Here is a 22,923-nt window from a genome sequence, read left to right on the forward strand (position 1 = left end):
AGAATGAAGCCCTGGTTATGAGATGATGAGGCGGCGAGAATGAAGCCCTGGTTATGAGATGATGAGGCTGCTTCTGCTTCCGCGAATGACGCGAATCACGCGAGTTGAAAAATCTCGTTCTCGCCCCGTACAGTGAAGCTGGTATACATCCGCGCTAAAATATCAAGGTGAAAGTCATCATAGCTTGCGTAGTATAGACCCAGCTCACAACCCAACTTTGAGAATAGATTAACGGCGACATTTTTTTTAACGCGCGATAATAGTCTAACTGCGTTAACGGCGCCCACCACTAAATAAAATAAAACATATGGGAATTTTTTTGTAGAAAAGAGATAGAAGTCTGAACTGATCAGATAGGTATTGACGGAAGAGATGTGATTTTTTTGATGGCTACAGAATGGCTCCAGGACTAGAGTCTTGAATTTGATTCGAGCGACTAAAGAGAGCCAATGTAATGTAGGAGTGACGTGCGCAACAGTGGTATTGGATTTTAACTTTGGGCAACAACATTGCATTTAAATGTGATATATAAATAAATTAAGTAGTGCTTTGAACAGATGCTTTGACCTTTGCCGACTGGAGAAGAAATATGGAGGATTCTACAACAGTCTTTGGGTGATGAAGATAAAAACAGACAGGTAACGTGACCACTTGAGTTCTCAAAGTAAAAAAGTTTGAATGTATGTGGCTCATTTAGGCTAGATAAGGTTTTAGGACACGGACATCAAGAACCAGTACAATAAACTCAACAACAGTGACGATTAAAAAAAGACAATAAACAAAAATGCATGCTATGCAGTATCATAGTAAATGATCATGACTCCCAGCATGCATTGAAGCCTGAAGCTTCGCTCTTAATTTTCACAATTTTTGAGATTCATAGACTGATTATTGATGTATTTGTGTCTAAATATGAATGTGTGTACATTTTATGTGCATAATATGCTTCGAAGACCTTTCTGAAAGCTGATTATCACATTACAGCTGGGTCTAGATTTTTTCTATCTCAGTGTGTGCATGTGTGAAATTTTAGATGATTAAATTAGTTGATTGAAAGTGCAAACTTGAGCTAACATGTTTTTAAACATTTTGTATGCACAAAATATAAGATAGACAAAGAGGTACGGTTCTTCTTTTTGTAGTTTTTTTAAATTAAGCCAGTTGCTTTTACCTGAGGAATTGAGAAGTTTATGAAGGAACAAAGTTCAACTATTTTACTAAACTAAAGCTGAAATGCGATATTCAAATGAGCCAAGCAAAACTGCAGCTGAGCTTGACTATCAGTAAACAAAGTGCACTTTCGATGTAAAGTAGGAAAGAAAGCAGGACATTTTGCTAAAAGCAAAGCTTCTGCAGGAGTCATTTATTCAAACTATTAGAAGACGTTATATTCTCCTATTCAAGGTCTATTATGCTTACTAATTTAAAATATTAAATATATTGTATATATATACAAATACTGCAGAATTTTTTGTCTCCGTAGCAAAATCCAAAGTTAAAGTAATCTTTTTAAGCTGGTTAAAACTTTCACATTTTTCACTGTATTACCTGCCTGCTGTTATTGTTGGTTTGTGAATCACAATTGTTATAACAAGACAAACTAAAGTGATCCCATGCTGAGAACCGGCTAACTACCGATAATGATCCACTGATCTTTTTACATATTTAGTCTGGTTATCATTTTTACATCATTTTACAATTAGAGGCTGAACATGAGATGTTTGGAAGTTTTTTTTTTACCATTATAAGAGACCATATTGAAGCTGTGCGTAATACTGTGTAGTGACAAATCAATTGGGTGTTCAAAAGAGTTGGTCTAAATGTTCTGCAAGGGGATGATGGATGGGTTGATACGAGATATGATACGGATGCCAGGGGAAGAGGAGGCATCCGAAATTGCTCAGAGATTTGAGGAAGCTTATTTTGTCACAAAGTAATCGGTTTAAGGCGTTTACATGGCAGAATTTAAATTTTGTTCGGTTAATAGAAAGGTTTATAGCACCCCTCTTAAACCGATTAGAATTTCATTTGGTTTGGGGATTTTTATTCCCATTGAGGTGTTTATATGAAGCATTTTCATTCGGATTGAACTTTTAAACCGATTACAGTGCTCCATGTAAACGCACCTAGTGAGTTTGCTGTGAGGTTACATTTTGACTTCATCATGAGTATTCTGAAAGCTGATGGTGACATCACTGTGAGATCACTTACATCATCATGTTGACTGGTAAAATTATCATACACACCTTCAAAAGCACTGCTGACATCAGGTTATATGATGCAATAGGAATAAAGTTGATGCTTGGTGTTCTTGGAATTCGCTGGAAGGAGCATGCATTTCCTGGGCTGATGATTTAAATTCTATTTAATGCCATTTGAATATAAAGCCTCACTTTCTTAACAAAATCTGAATGGAAATCAGTTTCTCAGTATCTCCCGATTGGAACTAGCTTTGCATAAAGGCTTTTTCATAATGATTTGCGTAGGATATAAAATCCCAAATGTTCAGAGATTGTAGATCATTTTAACTTCAGCTCTGACTTTTGTTGCAGGTAAACTGGAATGTTTTCATTTGTTTGTTTAATACAGTTTTTCTTGTATTATGTTTTGCCTCACATTTGCTAGTTGGTTCAGTTTATTTAAATATTTTTGTCATGATTCAATATGTGCTTTTCACTGTTTCAGATCTATTATAAACTTCACATCACTGATGGAAAGACTAATTCATTTGCTGTTTTTCGTAGGTAATTGTGAATATTTACTTTGTGTGCATTATGTACTAGTCCTTCAATGATACATAAAAGAGTTTGGCATGTATCTCAGTTTTTGCCTCAGGGTTCAATAATTTCTCATACAAATAAGGACAATGGCCCTCATTCATAAAACACAAGAAGAATGATTTATTGTGTAAATCGTTTATTAAGTCGTTGTGATGTAGGTTTTGTATTCCTGAAACTTAATTCTTTATTTTCGTTATAACACATCGCATACCTTAGAAGCGGTATCAAAGAAAATCTTGGTGGTTTTGAAACCTTAACTCTTTAAAATCTCGGTATACCTTGCAATTGGTATTTGACCTATGCCTAGTTGGTGTGAATAGTGCATATAATGTTCCAACATTCTGTATATTCTTTTAGACAAACAACACTTCAATCTGATGCACTACTGTAAACCCGAATAAGTTGAGTTGACCTCAACATTTTGAGGAAACCGATTGTCTTAAAAAAAGTTAAGTAATGTGTATTTGATATTTGAGTAAGGTGAACTTAAAATGTTCAGGTCATCCATCAAAAATGCAAATTGCACTAAATTCTATGTAGACTGAACTTAATATGATTAGTGATATCAACTGCTCTGTCAAACTGTGAAATGTAATAAGTTGACTTTACTAAAAAATATTTTTGCAATCGTTTTCCTCATTTTCTTATAAGTAAAGAAGTATTTTAATTCTTTGCTAGGAGAACTCAAAAATAATTGTTGTCTGAACTTATCAAGTATAAATAGTACTGCTGGACTCAAAATCATCACTTAAGTTAACTTATTACAATAGTGTTCACTTTACTATAGAAATATTAGGAACTGATTAAACTGCCATTATGGTGATCGTGTTTGCTTTAGTTGGGCTCTTGACTCAAGTTACTTTCTCTGTTAGTGCTTGTGTGTTTCACAAATAACATTTGCGCATTGTTGAAAATAAGATCTTTAAAAGGACAAAGGACAAAAAGGGTTTGGAGATGATTTCAAAATAGTTGTCAATGTTTTATAATGGACAGAAGCTGTTGAAATTAAGAATGAGTTTGAGACTTTTCTTACTGATGAAAATGTTTCAGTTCACAAATGCACAATCATTGTGTCAAAATAAAAAATGTTTTACTGCCACACTAAGGCATCAACACTCATCACACAAACCTCAACACTGGTGACAATCATCAAACAGATTCAGATAAACAGATCAACTGCAATGCATGCTGGGCATCATGAATGAGTTTTGTGCTAAGATGTTACCCAGCACGCATTGCAACATGAAGTTTTTTTGTTGATTGTCATCATTGTTGTTGCATTCACTGATAATACAAGTCTAATTTATTAACAAAAAGGTCTGGAAGCATATATAATTTGTCTTTAAAATTAGGGGTGGTGAGGACATGGAGACAGAGGATCCAAGTGCAGACAGGGTGGTAATGGGTTAACAAGATTTTAATAAGTAATACAAAACAAACACCCAAGAGAGTGTAACATATCATCAGGAACATGGACTAGACTGGACACTTGACATAAAACTACAATAAACTAGACTAAACAAGACACATGAACTCACCACAGATAACACAAACAATCAACCAGCACAAGCCAAGAGACACGAGGTCAATATAAAGGGAACCAAATCAAGAGGGGAACAGGTGCAGGGGATATACTAATTAACACTAACTAGGAAACAGGAGGGCAGGAACAATGACAAGACCGGAGAGAGAGTAGGGCAACCAATAGGTGCCAAAATAGTCTCCCTCCAACATTAAATAAGGGATCCTGTCTGATTGTGTAATTGTGAATCATGACAGTATATGTATCACAATGGTACAGTGAAAAAAAATATTCTTGAGTGTTACATTTTATGGTTAAATTTTACTCACATATATTAGGTAAAGTAAACTATATGCAAACTTACTGAATCTACTCAATAAAATTGAGGTAACAATTTGCACTCAATTAGATAGAGTAGATTTTATTCTATGTTTGTAAGTAAAGACTACCTAAATTTATCAGATATGGGTCATGTCACACTTAGAGAAATTAGATAAAGTCTACCCAATATTTCTCAAAATGAATTACTCATGAAAAATTTGTAATATTAGTTTATATAACCAACAACAGTTAATATTCTTATTATGAATGATAAATATTGAATAATTAAACACTAAATATGACTTACAAACAGGAGATCACATCAATTGCTTTTAGTGACCATATAACAAACGTCTACAAAACCCCTTTTTGACAATGAACACAAGATTCATTTGATGTCACCATTATTGTGATCAGTGTTGAACTTGAACAGTATTCTTCACTTGTTGTGATAAATTATTGTTTGATGCATTATTGCTGATTACAATAAAATATAGTATAAGCTTCTTTAGGGGTGCCATTTGTAAATGCGATCTTATTTGACATTAGCATAATATATTTGCACAAAGCATCAACCTATTTGACTAAAAATTGTTTAGGTGACTACTAAACTAGAAAACTTTATAAACTGATAATACCAAATTGCCTGTCTGAATTGGGTAATTATAACACCTTGATTTTGAATTGCAAAGTGAAAAATATCTATTATAAAATGGTTAGTTCTTGTTGGTTTCCTTTATACTAATGGGCTGAGCCGAGTTTTAAGGCGTTATAAAATATCCAGATTTTTAACGACTGACCGCATTACACAGCCTAAATATGCTTTTATTCATTGTTGAGGTTTGTGTGACACGTGTAGATGTCTGACTATGTCAGCAACTTTTAATTTTTTTTCAACCACAATTCAAAACGAGTCATGGATGGACCAAATCCCAATATTAATTAGAGAAGCTTAACTTTACCTCTGTCTATCACTTATTACCCTCTCAGTTTAGTGAACAGTTGAAGTAAATTATTTTATGCCATATACTGTGTGTCTAACTTTACTAGAAAATGTATTTTGGGCTACCATGTCCTTGCTGTAGAAAGGAAGAAGAATAGTTATAGAACCAATAGATACACCCTCTGTGCTTGACCCCTAATAAAATACATAATTCTCAATATTACATGGGTTCATGCCACACACGTCTTGAGTTCAGCCCTGATAAATTCGACTAGTTTCTTTCAACAGGACTTTGTCCGATTACCCAGAGCCTCCCACATCAGTATGTTCTAATCCAGGAGCTGAAGACCTGGGACGATTGACAAGCTCACTGCAGACAGAATTACATTGACCTGGCCACTGTTCAAAGCAATGAAGACAAATCTCCAAACAGCACTTCAACCGGCATTGACGTCAGTGTGGACTGGGGTATACAATGATAATAATAGTTGGAGATGGACTTATCGAGATGAACCTGTGACATTTGCAAACTTTTATTCTGAAGATCCAAACAACAATAATGGGCAACAGGAATGTGTAGCATATTATAATGGCGACTGGAATGATTTGGCGTGCGATTTTGAGTTCTTCTTTTTTTGCTACGATGGTAAGAAAATATAACTGCACATGTCAATAATGTGAATAATTTGAGTCAATGATGTATTTTTAATAATGTTTTGAACACTTCCCAACAAACAAGGTTATATCTTAAAAATTGTAATATCACTGCTTTATCCACATCCTGTAGAATTAGATTATGTCATGGACAATGCAGAAAAGACGTCTGTTTGAAATGTCTTCTTTGGTGGGATGTATCTATAATGAATATTTATCTGGATGGATTTCAACAATGACTTGTTGCATTTTGCTATGCTAAGAATCACTTGTCAATAATAATCCTCATTCTTCAATTTTTCGTTTCCCAATACAATTATTTAAACAACCTTTAAAAATTGTCACTTGAATCAAGGAGTTAAATTGAATTAACTCAGATACTTTTTTACCTTTTGGTCGTCCTACTACTTTTAAACATGTGTTGACATTTCACCAAACTCACATTATCCCTTCCCTTGCTGATACAACCACTTCAGTTCCTGGAGCTTATATATTGGATCAGTTGTGTTTGAATTGGGAGATGTCCAAATGTGTACTGGTTGATGCCAAAATCAACAGTGTTGAAAAACACTGGTGTACACAAGCAACAGTTCTTACCTTAGCTTATCAACCTATTCGAGCTCAGCACTTTATGAAAGTTGTTCTGTTTGGGGGTTAAGGTCATTCATTATTCATTCAAAACTTTTATTTCAATGTAATCTTGTTACAGAAAATCAAACAGGAACCAGCAGGTTTATTTTGATCACAGATCTGGAGAGGACCTGGCATGATGCTCTGGCCTACTGCAGACAACACTACACCGACCTGGCCATCATTCAGACTCTAGCTGACAACGATGTGCTGAATGTACCTCTTTCATCTAATGACTATGTATGGATCGGTCTTTTCAGAGACTCTTGGAAGTGGTCTGATGGAACAAACGTCACCGCTTATCCAATTAACTGGAATACGTATCAACCTGACATGACTGGGATGAATCGACCTTGTGGCGCAGCAGGTCCTGATGGTCTGATAGATAAGGAGCTCTGCTCAGATGTCCTTCCCTTAATCTGCATGCACAGTAGGTTTCAAGTGATTCTTAGCCACTCAAATTTAATAAATAGTAGTTAATAAAAACTATTAATGGCAATGGGATTTATTTTGTTCCGAATTCAACTAATGTTCTTGCAGCATCAAGCAGTGTTTTCCCAGAATCAACGCAGCAGATTGTCAGATTGGAGGTGAAGTGTGGTTTAGATGTAAATGACCCCGCAGTGATGGAGACCATTTTACAGTGGGTGAGCATTAAACTGTGTTCTAGAATTCCTGAAAAAGTTGTTATTAAAAAGCACTTTAAAAAGTGTTATTAATCCAGGCAGAGTGTGAGTGTAAACCAGAAGTAATGAAGAATTGACTCTGGTCTTCAGGTAAAGCAGAAACTGGAGGATCGTGGGATAGATTACACAGGATTGACATGGAGACAACAGCCTGATGGAAATGTTTTCACACAAAAACCTGAAGAAATAAATCTCAAACAGAGAAGCTGTTCAGGGTTTCCTTTCGACATGTAACAGTCAGTAATACATCTGTAAAGAGATTAAACTGAAAGGAAACAAGTAACATGAAATTATTAATCAATGGTCAATGTTAAGTATGTTGAATCATTACCCTTTTGGACCCACAATTAAGGCGAGGAATTCTTTACAAAATAGATGTAAACATCACTGAAATGACACCTTGATACGATTCTGGTAGTTGTGAGTGACTAAACTACAGCAACAGTTTCTGTTTCCATTGTAGGTTCTAAAATACAAGAATCAGGAGCCCAACTAAAGCAAACCCTGATCACAGTAATGCTGGTTTGTTGAAATATAAAAAAATCTTCATTAATTGCGGGAACAAAAGTGATATTGATTCAACACAGTTAAATGCAAAACAAATAAATCAATTATTTTACATGTTTAACAGCTATGCATTCTATATGTATATTCAAGTTGTAATATTTACACTGCTTCAATATATTCAAAAGAAGTAAGCCTATGCTGGATTGGGTTTTGTAATTTCAGCATCTATTGTTACTTACTAAATTAATCAGAAAATGTCTTAGTGAACGAATATGTCATTTATACTTATAGTGGAAATCATATACGGTTAAAGTAACTATGAAACATTTAAAGCTATGTTAAATGATTTTGTTAGATTTTTATTAAACACAGTAATTTAGAGTTACTATTTTGAATTTAGTTTTATTTAGTTTTATAAATATTTTAAATGAGCTTTTATTTTTTTACTTTTGTTTTTGTCTTAATTTTAGTTGAAGTTTTACAATTTTAGTATATGTTTTTGTCATTTTATAATTTATTGGCTTATTTTTATGTTGTGTATTAATACATTTCTAGTGCAGTTTTATTTTCATTTTTGTTCATTCTTATAATTCCAGTGCTTAAAGTTATTTAACTTATTGAGGCAACATTTTAATTTAATTCAACTTTCAAAAGTTTTTCCAATCATTACTAGGTCCATATTTATTTAATTTCTATGAACGTCGTCAAACTTTTAATTTTAGTAAACTAAATTAACTTTGTTAAGTAAATTAGCAATAAGTGTAATTCTGTATGAAAGCTCAATAAAAAACTTTGCATGTGCAATACAGCAATACATCTGTGCATTTGTATTCTTATGCATGTCTGATATATGTGAATGCTTTCACAAAACAATGTTCAAATGTGTATTGGGGGTCCTAGACCACTTTAATTGCAATAAATGTCCTTTATTATGAAACATTGATCATTTATAACAAGAGATCCATATGAACAAATGCAGAGTATCAAACAATGCATTTCATTTGAAAAAATAAAGCAGGAAGAAACGTGGAGCTATTCCCAACACATTCTGAATTTTGGAAACTTCTCAATCACAGAGGTGATATTTCTTCAGAAAATGTTGAAATTAAATTAACTATAAGGCATAGTCCTGGCCTAGGCTAAGCCTTGTCTATGAAACCGGGCCAATGTTTCATAAAATAATTTAAAATTCTAAATGTATTGCCTTCCTCTACAGGTATCTCTGTAAAAAAAATAGTTAATTCGTCAATGTTAACTCCATTCATCTGCCCCCTTACAGAATATTTTAATAATATAGAATATAGATAATGAAGTGATGATTGATTCAATAATGATGAACACCTGCTGTTAACAAACACAATCACTGAAGAAAACATGAATAACAGCTGAATCCGACATGTAGATGAAGTGAACACTGCCTAGTGTGCATACTACTTAAGGGTGCTAAATGTAACACTGAATGTTGCAATTAATTAGAAAATGATGTGATAACAAGAAATGAAATGCAACCCAACCACTGACCTCAGCCACAACTTTTAATTGAATTAACTGAAGATAAAAGAAAACATGAAATCTAGATTTTAACAATTTCACAAACACTATTACCAACTTTTTCATATTTAAATGATTGAGAATAAACTGACTGTTTCACGAGTTCACCTGAGCAGATAATGAAGATAGCAGGGGTAGTAAAAGTATGCGTGTTTGCCGTGCTGTCCGGGGAGCAGGTTCCAAGCTCGCCGATTCCATCCGATCCCGGAACGCTCCCGCCCCCCAGTAGGGGTGAGTGCGCCGAGCTCAGAAACGGCCGAACCCAGAACTCACCCCCCGGAGTTCTGCTATCGACAAGAGCTCAAGCAGAGGAGCCGGGGATGTGGTGGGATGTGTAATCCTTGAGAGATGGCTTCGGGTAAGAATCTTTCTCTACTTATGTGCTGGTTCGCTTGAGCTGATAGGGTAGAGTCTATGATTGCTGATTGCGAACCAGCCGGTCTTAATTATATGGCTTCTGGCTTCTCCCGAACTTTGTTAATCTATAGTCATCCATTAACGTCATTTCACGAGTTCACCTGAACAGATAATGAAGATAGCAGGGGTAGGAAAAGTATGCGTGTTTGGAACAAGTTCTGCTGCGGCAGAGAGAAGTATACATCAACGTGCCCCTGTGGGGGTGTTCGCTGACGCGATGCTGTCTACTTGCTTTTCTGACGAGGGCACGGTCAGTCCTGATATATCGTTCGAACTTTTCAGACGACCAACGACCGAGCGCTTGGATCTGAGATTGCATGAGGGCCTTTTTGGGCGGCAGTGGTTGCCGCGCAAATGCGGAATGAATGGGTGGAGAATGGATCCACTGGGATGCCTAGATGTAACAGCACCGATTTGAGATGTTTTAGATGAACCAAAAACAAGAACCGGGGCGATCAGAATCGTCCATGAAGAGAGGGTCAGATGGAGATGTAACCTGTGACCTCCTGAAGGGGATGTATGCAGCCAGGGTTTGAACGGCTGGATAGGTTAGCAGATGAACTCCTCTGGCCTGGTCTGTCTCACTTGCTTGCTTGCTTTGCTTGATCATGAATGAGATTGTGTCAGAATGGGGTATGGACAATTCAGAAATGTTAAGATGAACTGAAGGGTCGAAGTGAGACGTAGTAGTGAATTCCAACCTTGCGAAGATTAGAGATTAATTTGGTTAGGACCTCTAAGGTGATGGTATGTCTGGCATCTCGGGGAGTGGGTTGGGTTCTCTGGATGGCCTTGAGGAACATGGATGTCTGAGAACTTCCTATGTCTGTGGAAGGTGCGTTGAACATCAATTGTGAAAAATTGAATCCCACTCAAGTAACCATTGATGGAGCTGGCTTGGAGATGCTTCGTGTTATTGAGGAAGGATGTGAATGACGTGATGGAGAGGAGGGAAGAATCCGGGAAGGGGATGTTGTATGAGAGGTGAAACGTTTTGAAGATCCTCCAAGCCGTGAGGTATGTCCGTTGGGTCCTGTGAGAAACGGCATGGATGATTGAGTTTCTGGAGAGGGTTAGCAAGGTATTTAGAGGATGATTAATTGAATATTTAGGCCGAATGGGGAGGGACCGGCGTTGGTGATTGGTCTGCCTCTGGTGCAAGCAGCCTGAATTTCTGCTAAAATCTGCGCCCTGATGCTGTTAGAGACCGGAGGAGGTTCCAGAACCAGACAATTAAAGGCATCGGAGAGGGGACAGCAGTCCCCAAAGAATGCTGAGACGTTGCCTGAGTCGCAGAGATGAGGGTAGTTGTGGCTTTCGCTGGAGCGGCCAACTGGTGCTTCCTCAGGCCGGTGACGGCAAGTGACGGCTGTTAGTAGCGGATCCGCTGGCCATGAGGCGGGTGCTTGGGTAGGTGGAGGAGTGATGTTTAGCGGGTAAACGGACCGGACAGTGCTGTTGCAGGCCAGCTCGAGCTGCGCTGGCGGTTGCTGTGCGAGGGACCGGAAAATGTCCCGTCTGCCCCCCAACTGGCATCGACAATGGCTCACCTGGAGCGCGGCCTAGCCTAGCCGACTTGTGGAATGCTCATGTATCTTTAAGTTGATGTGCGCACTGTGTGGGTCAAAAAACTATTAATTATTTCAGAGTCAACATTGTGAATGCGTTGCGATTCCAAGATGCGGTTGTGTTCAGGTTGGCAGACGAGATGTCATAGAGATCATGCGGTTAAGCAACTGGTAACTGGTGCATGCCCCGTTGTGTAGCTTAACCCTACAGTTTGTCTAGCAGCGAGCTAGAGCGTGCCGGCAGCAATTGCATGTGGGAACGAACGGGGTGACTTGCAAGACGTAAACAAGCGGGGATACGGAATCGCTTCCGGAGTCTGCGGGAAGATAAATTTGGAAATGTTGCCTCACTGATCGGCCCTGCTGCGTGACAGCATCGTTTCAAACCCGTATGATCCCTTGAATACCTTACGTCCTTCTTGTGATGTGTAATCCTTTAGAGTTGGCTTCAGGTAAGAATCTTTGTCTACTTATGTGCTAGTTGCGAACCAGCCGGTCATAATTATATGCTCTGGCTTCTCCCGAACTTTGTTAATCTATAGTCATCCATTAGCATCATTGTAATAAGATTCACATATGGAAGGAAGGAGGCGGGAACTGGCAAATATTTAAACATTTAATAACAGAAATAATAAAAGGTGGCGGCCCCTCACGGCCGACCGCCGGCAAACAAAACATAAATACAAATCACAAGAACATAAATATAAACTTAACACATGTTCGGGCCCGGTCCTCTCTCTTCGATGGTCCGGTCGCTCGTTTCTTTTATATGCTCCCAATCTCCTACGTGATTCGAGCCCGGTGTGCGCACAGCTGGCGCTAATTCACAATTACTCACCGGACTCGAACCACGGTCTCGCCCCGCCTTCTCTACTACAATCATTTATTGATATGTGCAATTATCACTTACCATCGTAGCAAAAAAAGAAGAACTCCAAATCGCTGCCAAATCATTCCAGTTGCCATAATAATATCTCGATATATCTCGATAAGACCATCTCCAGCTATTAATATCATTGTATACCCCAGACCACACTGACGTCAATGCCGGTTGAAGTGCTGTCTGCAGTGAGTTTGTGACTCGTCCCAGGTCTTCAGCTCCTGGATTAGAACATACTGATGTGGGAGGCTCTGGGTAATAGGACAAAGTCCTGTTGAAAGAAACTAGTTGAATTTATCAGGGCTGAACTCAAGACGGGTGTGGCATGAACCCATGTAATATTGAGAATTATGTATTTTATTAGGCGTCAAGCACAGAGGGTGTATAGGTACCTATTGTTTCTATAACTATTCTACTTCCTTTCCACAGGAAGTACATGGTAGCCCAAAATACATTTTCTAGTAAAGTTAGACTTATAGTATGTGGAATATAAGTAGTTACTTCAACTCTACATTTGTATCACAATCCCGAAAGACACTCATAAGAACAGTTTTGTTGTCAGGCTGTATTTACTTTATATGTTGGTATGTTAATTGATGTGAGATTAATTTGGGAGCCTAGAAGCTTGTAAACGAGTCTCATGCGTGTGAGTTGGCAACTCTCTGCTTTAATCCCAGTAACGTTACTTCTGTGATCATTTGACACAGAAATAATGATAGTGTGTCTTTTGAAAAGACTGTTTGTGACGTCGTTACATACATGAATCTGCTGATTGTCATCGTCATTGAGTTTAATATGGTAATTCTTGATGTCTGTGATTTTCCCAACACGCTCTTAAGAGTTATATAATAGTTAAATTCTTGCTTAAATCTCATCTGCCCAACACTTCTCAGCCTCAAGCTTTAAAATATTAAAAAATGATCACCAGACTAAAAATTCAACATGAGATCATTATCACTGGCGAGCAGTATTCTCAGAGTGTCAGTGGCAATGTCACGTTTATTTATATAGCACAATTTAAATCAACTGAAGTTGACCAATGTGCTGCACCATTTAAACTGAGTTAAAATTAATATAAAAAAAGAAGAAGAAAAGAAAATACAGCATACATAAAAGACATACACAAGATCACTAACAGAAAGCCAGGTCAAAGAAGTATATTTTCAACAGAGACTTAAAGATGGAAGGTGACGAGGCTGTTCTAATGGAAAGGGGCAGTGCATTCCAAAGTCTGGGGGCAGCAACACAAAATGCACGATCACCCCGATATCGTAACCTAGACTTTGGGATACACAGTAATCTCTGGTTTGATGACCGAAGAGAAACAATGGGCCTATATTATGTTAAAAGGTGTGATAAATAAGAGGGAGCTAGACTATTTAATGCTTTAAATGCTAGTTTAAAGAACATCCCCCCAAGGAACCAGAAATTAAACTTTACTATGAGCAATCGATTTGAGACGCTTTGTGCACCAAGCACTGCAACACAATCGCCACCCAACCTCATCCGTTAAACATCATTGATCATCATTGACAATTCTATCATCCCACATTTGGAAGTTCAGACAAAACACACTGTTGTGCAAGCATTTTTTTATGGGGACTCGGGTGCTTGATATTGCTGCTCAAGTTCAAGTGGTATTAGATCCAGGATAAAAACATTGATACAGTTGTCTTGCATGCCAATGTGAATTACATTAAACTTCGACAATCAGAAATTCTAATGACTTTAATGAATTGTTGAAAGTTGTATGCAATGCTTCACCTGCTACAAGGATTACCATCTCTAAACCTCTGCAGACTCATAGAAAAGGTAATGTATATTTCAGTCTTTTTGCCCTAAAGAACTGGCTGGATTCGTATAGCAAGTAACATAACCTTAGTTTAGCTCTTTTCGGAGAGAGTGTGTTTTTATCAGGTGGACGGTATACATCTCAGTTGGAATGGAGAATACTTCTTGTCAAGAAATATTGAATATGCACTGGATAATTTGTGACAAGTACAGTAAATGTGCAAGTTCTCCTGGCCTGTGATTTTCATCATAGGTATACCTCAACTATGAGAGACAAAATAAGAAAAAAAATCCAGAAAATCACATTGTAGAATTTTTTATGAATTAATTGGTAAATTCCTTGGTAAAAAGTATTTGGTCACCTACAAACAAGCAAGATTGCTGGCTCTCACAGACCTGTAACTTCTTCTTTAAGAGGCTCCTCTGTCCTCAACTCGTTACCTGTATTAATGGCATCTGTTTGAACTCATTATCATTATAGAAGACACCAGTCCACAACCTCAAACAGTCGCACTCCAAACTCCACTATGGCCAAGACCAAATAGCTGGCAAAGGAAACCAGACCTGCAACAGGCTGGGAAGACTGAATCTGCAATAGGTAAGCAGCTTGGTGTGAAGAAATCAACTGTGGGAGCAATTGTAAGAAAATGGAAGACATACAAGACCACTGATAATCTCCCTCAATCTGGAGCTCCACGCAAGATCTCACCCCGTTGGTTCAAAATGATCACAAGAACAGTGAGCAAAAATCCCAAAACCACACGTGGGGAACCTAGTGAATGACCTGCAGAGAGCTGGGACCAAAGTAACAAAGGCTACCATCAGTAACACACTGCGCCGCCAGTGACACAAATCCTGCAGTGATAGACGTGTCCCCCTGCTTAAGCCAGTACATGTCGAGGCCCTTCTGAAGTTTGCTAGACAGCATTTGGATGATCCAGAAGAGGATTGGGAGAATGTCATATAGTCAGATGAAACCAAAATATAACTTTTTGGTAAAAACTCAACTTGTCGTGTTTGGAGGAGAAAGAATGCTGAGTGCATCCAAAGAACACCATACCTACTGTGAAGCACAGGGGTGAAAACATCATGCTTTGGGGCTGTTTTTCTGCAAAAGGACCAGGACGACTGATCCGTGTAAAGGAAAGAATGAATGGGGCCATTTATCGTGAGATTTTGAGTGAAAACCTCCTTTCATCAGCAAGGGCATTGAAGATGATACGTGGCTGGGTTTTTCAGCATGACAATGATCCCAAACACACCGCCCGGGCAACGAAGGAGTGGATTCATAAGAAGGCATCTCACTGGTCATCCTTAGGTCGCTGGTTCGAATCCGTATGGAAGGAAGCGTCTTTTTAAGCCTTGAAGACCTTCAAAGGACATTGTTTTCAAATTCCCACGAAAAACAGCAAGAGGGCGTCCAAAACCGCATTCCCTGACCGGGAATCCAAACCGGGCCACAGTGGTGAGAGCGCCGAATCCTAGGACCTAGTTAACCAGGGGGCACATGCTCGCGAACGTTCCTACGCAGGAGCCAGCAAGATGTGTCTCCTTAATAGAGCCAGTCTGTCAGTTCAAAAGAATTTCCCACCATGCTGCCCCATGTGAGGCTCGAATTTACGACCTCAAGATTATGAGACTGACGCGCTGCCAAACTGCGCCAACGAGGCGTACCACGGCATGTTTAAGTAAACAGCAAAGGTTAAAAGTGAAAAGACTAGGCCTTTTGTTGATATAACAGGGAAGCTGTCCATTTGGTTTCGGCCAAACGTTTGTTTTGGAAGGGAACTGCACATATAAACAGGCTGCGGGGAGTTCTAAGAATGGATATTCTTGCTTGTGACCATGCTTGTGATGCAATCTGAGAAAACATACGAAATCGCTGTCCGCTAAACTTTTTTGCAGCGTCCGCCGGACGCAGTGGTGCAACTCTGGTCTGACTGTTTTTAGTGACAGAATAGCCTGACATTTCAGTATGCAATGTTTTATAAAAGTAAAAACAACCACAAAAATACAAAACTTTTCATTAAATCTGATTCATCAATTTCATATGAGTTGTGAAAGCGCAATTAGTGCATCGCATAAGGAGCAGGACTTAGTTTAAATGACTGTAGGGTTCACTTTTTTATGAAACAGGTAAAGGGACGGAAACTCCTTGGGATAATGAAGCCATACACATAGCCCTTACCATAAATCAGGGCTGTTCAATTAAAGCGGTCAATGTTCTTATTTTGAAGTCAAATCTACTGAACATACAAACAAAGTGTAACAATTTAAATGGATTCATCGCGAGCAAATTACTGACAAAGCTACTAAAAATGCATCCGTTCCCTGCCATTTATACCAGAACAGATTCTAAATTATCTTCCCAATTAAAACAGTGTTCATTAGGAAATGCTCTTAACAGGCTGACCATTACTGCAATTGGTTTAATATATACAATTCTTGAAAAAAATGAATAAATGAGACCTCATGGTTTATAGGCATCAAATCGAAGAGTGAAGTGTCGAAAAGTGTGGAGGAAAGGTCCCCTCTATCTGGGAATTGCACTCCTGGCAGAACGTTATTTCTAAATGGCCCGTGCGCCATTGAACGGTCTCCTCTGGAGGCGTGGGTTCGAATCCCACTGCTGACATTGCTTTGCACACACTGGAGACTCCAGGCTCGGCTTTACATGGAAATGGCAGTGCGCAAATTAATGTTAGACGGAGGAGGGGTTCTGTTAAACTTCTGGTTCCTTTCGAACACTAAGTTTCTTTCTGTGTTTTGGATTACACTTAAAATCAAATCAGAAATAGGTTGGATGTTGTGAGAGAATTCTTCTGCAGATCTGGGAGCACAAGAACTAGACACAAAGGCATCCAGCTTTTGAACTCATTTATTTTAGAATCTACAAGTCTTTATATACGTACCAAAAAACCTCTGGATGGTTTCAAATGTCCAGGGGTCACAGAATGACCAAATATGGTATAGCAGATAAGACAAAGAATGTTTAGCATAGAAAGAATCCCCCCATATAGCCAGAGGGAAACCTGTCCTCCAACTATCTATCCAGGAATGTATTCAGTGAGCTTACCAACTTCACAATTCATTTGTTTGCATTTATTCATTTATGACTTACCAATACTGTTTCTGCATACATGCTAAACAGTTAAAGTAAAAATGCTAAATAATAAAGAAAATTAATAATCTAAGGACCACGTCCGGTCGGAGCAGATTTGTTTATCTCTGTTTTTTACATTACATCCGGATTCGTTGTCATCTTATCCCCTGGTCTTGCCTGAGCAACATGGTAACCATTCATAATCACACATATAGATGATTTTAATGCACGGCGAATCATAGCCATAATACAGGGCCATAAGCAAAGCAAAACCAGAATGCATGAAAAAATTATAACAATTAAAATCAGTCAATGTTCGATTTTACTGAAAAGGCTGGAAAAACTCAAGTCCATAGACTATGCTCTGTAGGCACTGGGTTTGATCTAGAACTGGCTGGTGTTATACCTCTATCAGCCAACTCTCTTTTCTACATAATGCTTAATTTTGGTTGACTTCCAACTATTATTATTGTTTTTGCTGGTTCTACCAAAGCACACCTTCCTGTCCAATTTCTTGGCAATGCTGTATAGACTCTATGTCCACACAACCACCACCAATCGGCTGATATTCTTGTGCCTTTGTGTGAAGGTACGGAGCGGGTGGCTGTGAATATTTGGCCTACAATATTCCATGCAATCATTTTTTCCTGTGGAATTAGCTCGTCTCCAAGTTAGCTGTGTGTTCATCATACCCTATCCTAACCCATCTTGGGTTTTACATTTAATTTTATTCATCTGTGGATATTCATTCATGTATGCTAATAGACAATTTACACAGCATCCTCCAGCCGTTGAGGTATTCCTCACTTCCTTACAGTGTGACAATGGGATCTGTCCTAGATCATTTTCTCCCTCTGTCTTTCTCTCTACACACCATAGTCCCTTTGGCACAGATATTACTGTCCCCATAGGAGATACAACTTGCGGGACAGTATCCATACTCATGATTAACTTATCTGTACAATTTTCAGGATTGGAACAATGTACTGGAGAGCACCATTTCTGTACGTCTAGAAGCAGAGTAACTGCAGACAATACACAATCTACATTATATTCTAACTTCGGCACCTTTACATCAAGTCTAGTAGAGTGGGAACTATGTGGTAATAGAGTACATACATAACAATTACCTTTCATGTCACTTGTCTTCACTTTAATTTACTTGTCTGTAATTAGCCAATCTCCACCACATGTTTGTGGCATATGAATGCGGTGGATCGTCATGGTCCAACCATGAATCATCCTCAACTAATAATTTAATTGCTTGTGCACCGGCTAGTATCAATACCAAACATATGATTGACATATTGGGCAATTTGGACCCAAATTTGTAACAGGGGAACCTTCAGAGGTGATCGGGAAACTTTAAATAGGACAAAATTTGCCCAGGCCCTATGTTCAGCCGACAGATGGCCCCCTTGCCCACTACTAGAGCAAGGATCTTCTGTCTGGCAAAAGCCCTCTCACCAGTGCCCTGTCACACACTTTGGGCAGGCTTTTAAGGCCCTACAATGTCAATTGGTGATGCGGATGTTGGCAGATGCTTCAGCCTGGATGCGTGAATCCACTGCGGTTGATGATCCATTAGCACTCCAGTTCTAGTTACAGCGATAACTACAGCTGGCACAAGATATCCGGTTCCCCCACGGTGACTGGTTTCAGACTCCGAATCAGCACCTGTTGGGCTGGAACGAAATTATGGGTGGGCTTATCTAACGGAATAGGGAGAGAAAGAGAAACATCAGCACACACAGAATTCAATTTATCAATAAGGGAAATCACGTGGTCATCCAGGATCACCTCCATGTCTCCTAGGGAAGAAACGCCTGCGCGACCTTTGACCCAAGGGGTCGGGAAAGGTCTACCCATCAAAATTTCAAATGGTAAGTATTTTGTCGTTGAGGATGGGGTCATTCTCATTTCTGCCAATACGGCAGGTAGCACATCTGGCCATTTCCTGCATGTTTCCATAGAGGCTTTCGTGATCTTATCTTTGATTGTTCGGTGCGTTCGTTCCACCACCCCCAACGACTGCGGGTGGTAGGGTATATTATAGTACAACAGTTTTAGCGTCCTCCTTCGCGTGTGCAAATACTTCAGGCCATTTTGAAAACCTATCGACAATAGTTAATATGTATTTTAGATTTCCGACCGCTGGCATACACGAGAATACTATTAGTTTGACCATTATTGCTGTAACCTGTATACAATACAGGCGATTAATCATCTGTGTAACTTTAGACACGCTGTTGTGCAAAATACCATGGTAATGTCTTATCAATATTACCAAGGAGAGCTTTGGTAATGCGATTCTACCATTTTTATCTACATTTACATTTACATTTAGGCAGCCCCTTTTTCCAAAGCGACTTACATTGCTTTATCCTATACATTTTACATAGGTATTTGCAATCCCCTGGGATTGAACCCACAACCTTGTGTTGTTAACGCAATGCTCTTACCACTGAGCTACAGGAAAGCTCTTATCAAAATGTAAGCATCTGGTGCGCATCCATTTTCTGCACAATGTTTCACGTCTCCCTGTGTGGGTTGACTTTGCAAAATTTTCAAATCTATGACAGGAAGGCATGATACATGTGCAAACATCATTGTTTCTATGTCACTACTCTCCGCTCTCTGATATGGAGAAAACTCAGCATGTTCCGCGGCCCATTTGGCCATTTCATCAGCATTTCTGTTGCCAACAGCGTCTGTTTCATCTCCTGAAACATGTCCCCTGACCTTCACTACAGCTAGTTCAGATGGCAATATTACAGCGAGTAATAAATCTCCCACCAACTCTGCATGTGATATTGGTTTGCCCTCAGATGTCTGAAAATTTCGTCTAGCCCAAGTCTGGGCGAAGTCTTGAACGACCCCATACGCATATTTGCTATCCGTATAAATGGTAGCTCTTTTGCCTTTTGTTATCTCGCAGGCTCTTGATAATGCAATTATTTCTGCAGCCTGTGCTGAGTTATGGTTCAGGCGGTATGCCTCCACCCTCCCACCCTCCTGTGTCACAATGGCATATCCACACAGATACACTCCATCAGATGGTCTTGAAGATGAGCCATCTATATATAAATGCTCCCCCCCATCCAGGGGCGTATCTTTCAGATCGACCCTGGCCGCAGTGGAGCGCTCAATCTCATTCATGCAATCATGAATACAGTTTCAGTTATCAATGTGGATAAGCCAAACAGTGACTGAATTGCTGGGCTAGAAACCGAAGTGGCCTTAATGGTTAAAATTTTCTGTGGCCAACAGTGTTGCTTCATAGCCAGACCTTCTCTGGGCCCTCATGTGCTGTGTCCTCAAATTGTGCAAAAAAAACCCACCTGATGAGTGGTGTATAAAAAAAAAGGATGTGATAAAACAATTTTCTCATCCCCTCTCTGCCGCCGCAGCCACTGCAGCCACTGCACAAAGACATGCAGGCATTCCATGGACTATTGGGTCTAATTGTCTGGACAAATAAGAGACAGGACGTGGTTTCCCACTATGCTCTTGGGTCAAAACGGCCATTTCGACACCCATAGCCTCTCCCGCATTCAAGTGAAACGGCTTTGAATAATCTGGTAGCCCCAAAGCAGAAGCGCACGTGATAGCAATCTTCAATGCATTAAAATGTTCTTCCGCTTCAGAAGTCCACTTCAATGAGTCTCTTGGACCCATGCCATGTTGAACGAGACATCGTAGATTTTTGTCATGATACGCACAGTCAGGTATCCATGCACGGCAATAGTTCACCAATCCCAAAAAACTTTGCAGCTGTGTCACATTTTCAGGAGTTCGCATAGTCTTTATCGAGAGACACCTGTTGCACACCTGATTGCATCGCTGCCGGCAGCTAGTTTGTATCCTCTGACACTTGCTTCACATCACATTTGTTCCTGGTCTAAATATTAGTGTATTTTACTATAGTTACCTATCATTGTCATTGCCGAATTATTTATAACTTTATTTTCTAAATCTATATTAATTGAAGCGTAACGCCGCTAACATATTAGCGTGTTAGCTTGTCTTCTGTTTACATTGTGGAATATCATCTCCCCCCATTTGTCTTGTGTGCTAGCTGTTTCTCTTTTTAAGTGTATATACTAAGACTCATCAAGCAACCTTGGTAAGTTAGGATTGCACTTCATACCCGGTGAGTTATGGCTTCTATTCCTATTGTTGTTACTTGCACCTCATGTCATATGTTTAGTTTAGCCTTCTCTGTCAGCGGCGAGGGTTTTACATGTGATAAATGCAGGGAAGTAGTTAGGCTGACGGAGAAGATCTTAGAATTAGAGTCTCGCATCCAATCTTTATTTGAGGATAGTAAGAGTGTTAGGACTGTAGAAAACACTTCGGATGCGAGCAATGTTAGCGCACACAGCTCGGTTCCGGTTGAAAATCCCCTGCAGCTGGGAAACTTTGTGACGGTGAGACGGCATAGTCGCAGGACAAAACATCACTCAACCGTTCCGATTAAAGTCTCGAACAGGTTTGCCCCGCTCAGTGACGCACCGACTGAGAAACCTGCTGAAAGTGCCCTAGTGATCGGTGATTCTATTGTCCGGAACGTTAATATAGAGACACCAGCCACCATAGTCAAATGTTTACCGGGAGCCAGAGCGCCTGGCATCAAGTCAAATTTAAATGTGCTGGCTAAGGCTAATCGTAAATACAGTAAGATTGTTATTCATGTCGGCACAAATGATGTTAGACTCCGTCAATCGGAGATCACTAAAGATAATATTAAAGAGGTGTGTGAGCTCGCAAAAACGATGTCAGACACTGTAATATTCTCTGGCCCCCTTACTGCTTACCGTGGTGATGAGATTTATAGCAGATTATCATCACTAAATGGCTGGTTGTCTGAGTGGTGCCTGCAGAATAATATAGATTTTATAAATAACTGGAAGAGTTTTGAGGGCAGACCTGACCTGTTGAAACGAGATGGTCTCCATCCCTCCTGGGATGGGGTTTCCCTCCTCTCTAGAAATTTGGCACACAGTCTTAATAATGCTAAAGTCTGACTACCTAGGGCCCAGGTCAGGAAGGAGACAGAATGGCTTAACCAACTGCTTGCCGTCTCGCGTTACAGAATACACAAAATATACAACATGTAATAATCCCTTTTTACAAACAACATAAAATAGAGACTGTGTCTGTCCCCCGGATTAGCAAACATAAAATATTGCGTAAACCTCTTGAAAGTAATTTAATAAACGTTAAACAAATCAAACATGAACAAAATACAGATAATCAACTGTTACGACTCAGATTGCTTAATATTAGATCTCTCTCAAATAAAGCACTTTTTGTTAACGATTTGATAACCGATCATAAAATAGACATGCTTTGTTTGACAGAAACATGGCTAAAGCCAGATGATTATATTACTCTAAATGAATCCGTACCCCATGATTATTACTATAAACACGAGCCTCGTCTAAAAGGTAGAGGGGGAGGTGTCGCTGCACTTTACAAGAATTCTTTTATTACCTCTCAGAAGTCTTATTTTAAATACAATTCTTTTGAAGTCATGTTACTTCACGTATCGACACCTAATACTAAGG

General features: G+C 39.2%; 1 protein-coding gene across 1 annotated transcript; it reads left to right on the plus strand.

The window, feature by feature from the left end:
* The first annotated feature begins 21,367 nt into the window (after positions 1 to 21,367).
* LOC130421196 (uncharacterized) lies at positions 21,368 to 22,516 on the plus strand. Its single transcript, XM_056748964.1, has one exon. It carries the CDS (start codon positions 21,514 to 21,516, stop codon positions 22,378 to 22,380), a length of 867 nt encoding a protein of 288 aa, XP_056604942.1. The 5' UTR covers positions 21,368 to 21,513; the 3' UTR covers positions 22,381 to 22,516.
* Positions 22,517 to 22,923: the final 407 nt, after the last annotated feature.

This window comes from Triplophysa dalaica, chromosome 5, assembly GCF_015846415.1.
Source record: "Triplophysa dalaica isolate WHDGS20190420 chromosome 5, ASM1584641v1, whole genome shotgun sequence".
Lineage (NCBI taxonomy): Eukaryota > Metazoa > Chordata > Actinopteri > Cypriniformes > Nemacheilidae > Triplophysa > Triplophysa dalaica.

Coding starts and splice junctions, on each gene's coding strand:
- LOC130421196 (XM_056748964.1), top strand. CDS start 21,514: ATGGCTTCTATTCCTATTGTTGTTACTTGCACCTCATGTCATATGTTT.